This window comes from Apium graveolens, chromosome 5 (assembly GCF_009905375.1).
Source record: "Apium graveolens cultivar Ventura chromosome 5, ASM990537v1, whole genome shotgun sequence".
NCBI lineage: Eukaryota > Viridiplantae > Streptophyta > Magnoliopsida > Apiales > Apiaceae > Apium > Apium graveolens.
The window spans coordinates 291765335-291768317 of NC_133651.1; the positions used below are offsets into that span (position 1 = coordinate 291765335).

Genomic DNA, 2983 nt, shown 5'->3' on the forward strand with positions numbered 1-2983 from the left:
GGGATAATAATTGTCAGGTGCAATTCACCACTAATGGCTGTGAAATTATTGACTCTGCAACAAAAAGGATTCAAGCTATTGGAACACTATCTGGAGGTCTGTATTATCTTCAGAACAATACTGTAATGGCAAACACCTGTAGCCAGGGGGAGCAAGTACCAACAAAGACATCAACTGGCCAAAGCCTTGAATTTCAAAAGTGGCATCTAAGACTTGGACATGCAGCAGCTACAACAATGCAACACATAGAAGCCATCAAGAAATGTATTACTAAATCTGAGGTATGCATTACTTGTCCAATGGCTAAGTTTACTAAACTGCCATACACTCTCAGTGATTCTCGTGATGTATTACCATTTGATTTAATACATATTGATACTTGGGGTCCCTATAAGGTCTGTACTAGAGGTCATTACAAATATTTCTTGACTATCGTGGATGATAACTCTAGGTTTACATGTTTGTTCCTTATGAAAAACAAATCAGATTACCTATCTTGTATCAAAACCTTTTACAACCATGTTCAAACTCAATTTAAAGCTTCTATAAAATCCATTTGATCTGACAATGCACCAGAGTTTGCAGACTCTTTATGCAGTCAATTTTATTCTTCTTTAGGCATATTTCATCAGAAATCATGTGTCAATCGACCTCAGCAAAATGCTCGGGTCGAGAGAAAACATAGACAAATTCTTGAGATTGCTGGATGCCTTAAATTTCAATCTGGTCTGTCATTGATGTATTGGGGAGAGTTTGTTATGACTGCATCATACTTGATAAATAGACTACCTACCCAGGCCTTGAAACACAAAATCCCATATGAAATTCTATACAATGAGCCAGTAGCATATGATAATTTGAGGGCATTTGGATGTTTTTCTCTTGCTTCAAACCCAAACCATAACTCTGATAAATTTGAGGCCAGATCTGTACCATGTATAATGGTGGGATATCCTATCAACCAGAAAGGTTATAGGCTGTTAAACCTTTCTAATATGCAGATATTTATAACAAGGGATGCTCTATTTCATGAGAGCATTTTTCCCTTAAATCCCAACACACCCAAACCTTACCTGCTACCAAACCCCTGTGTCTTGCCAACTGCTACCACCCACATTGAATCAGATGACATTTTTGTAGATGAATCTGATGATCATGTTACCTATACTGCTGATTCTTTTACACATGACAGCCCAAATTCATCAACTAATCCTGATACACCACCTTCAGTTCTCAGAAAATCAACCAGAACCACCAAACAACCATCTTGGCTTCAACAATATGTCCACACTTTACCTGATAAAGCCAATATTGCACAAGTTGCAGACCATTTCATTCACCCTCAGTTTCAGTGTTTCTTAGCTTCTTTGACATCCACTGCTGACCCTACAACCTTTAAACAAGTTGTTCAATCTATTGCTTGGGTAGAAGCCATGAATAAGGAATTGACAACCCTTGAAGATAATGGCACCTGGGAAATCACTACTCTACCTCCAAATAAAATGGCTATTGGGTGTAAATGGCTTTTTAAGACAAAATACAATCCAGATGGGACTGTTGAAAGACACAAAGCCAGATTAGTCGTATTGGGCTGCAAACAGGTATATGGAGTGGATTATATGGACACATTTGCACTTGTGGCTAAATTAACCACAGTAAGGACTCTGTTAGCAGTTGCTGCCATACAAGATTGGATCACAATCCAAATGGATGTCACCAATGCATTTCTGTATGAGATGACAGAAGGAAAAGTTCTTGAATAAAAAGGCTCAACCACAGCTTTCTACACACAAACATAAAAGTATCAACCTAGATCTATTCTCCCCAATCATTCACATTATATGACAAAATAGTGAGAGAAAGAGCATCTACTAACGGTAATATAAAATGTCCAATACACCCTTTATTAGCTAGCTGGCAGTACTACTAGATAAGACAAGTAAAAGGAATGAGACAAAGGTGACTCCATGTGCTGATGCTGTGATGAGCTAATAATAGAGCAAAATAATATGGGCTTCATTACTCCCCCTCAAGCGGAGCTGATGGTGAACCTGAAGCTCCAAGCTTGGTAAGGAGTTTATGGTGTTGCTTGACTGGAAGTGTCTTCGTCATAATATCTGCGAGCTGGGAGTGAGAAGGCATATAGTGTGTGTTTATGGCTCCAGAATATGAAATGCCAGTCAATTTCGACGTGTTTTGTCCTCTCGTGTAGAACTGGGTTAGCTGCTATAGAAATGGCAGCCATGTTATCGCATTTTAGCATTACAGGAGGAAGATCCTTTAATCCCATATCTTTGAGGAGGGCAGCTAGCCAGGTAATTTCACATGCAGTGAGTGCCATTGCACGGTATTCTGCTTCTGCAATCGAACGAGCAACTACACTTTGCTTCTTTGATTTCCATGAAATTGGAGAATTGCCCAGTAGTATACAGAATCCTGAAGTTGATCTCCGAGTGGCTGGGCAACTGGCCCAATCACTATCATAGTAAGCTTGAATCTGTGCAGCAGAAGAGTTGGTTAAGAGAATACCTTGTGCAGGGTTGGCCACCAGATATCTAAGCACGCGTTTTGCAGCTTGCATATGCACATTAGTAGGCTGGTGCATGTATTGGCTCAAGACATGAACTGAAAATGTGATGTCGGGCCTGGTGACTGTCAAATAAATGAGCTTTCCCAGTAAACGTTGGTAGGGGTGTGGATCTGGTAGGACATCACCTTTAGTGGGATCAAGTTTCAGGTGGATATCCATTGGTATCGTGAGAAAGATTTGAAAGTAAGGATTGAGTTGTTCTCGTGCGTTCGTAAAAGTGTGTTTCAAAAGAAATCAACCAAAAAAGTATTTAAAATGAGACAAAAGAGATTGAAATTAACAAACATAATTGCAACTTTCACATAACATGTTAAAAAATGAATTGAAAAGATTTGTTCTCAATACCATTGGTTTTGACTTATATTTTAAAATATAAATAAAATATAAATGATT

General features: G+C 38.7%; 1 protein-coding gene across 1 annotated transcript; it reads right to left on the bottom strand.

The window, feature by feature from the left end:
* Nucleotides 1–2077: 2077 nt before the first annotated feature.
* LOC141661029 (secreted RxLR effector protein 161-like) lies at nt 2078–2749 on the bottom strand. Its single transcript, XM_074468008.1, has one exon. It carries the CDS (start codon nt 2747–2749, stop codon nt 2078–2080), a length of 672 nt encoding a protein of 223 aa, XP_074324109.1.
* Nucleotides 2750–2983: the final 234 nt, after the last annotated feature.

Excerpts from the sequence above, each read along its gene's own strand:
- LOC141661029 (XM_074468008.1), bottom strand. The coding sequence starts at position 2,749 with ATGGATATCCACCTGAAACTTGATCCCACTAAAGGTGATGTCCTACCA.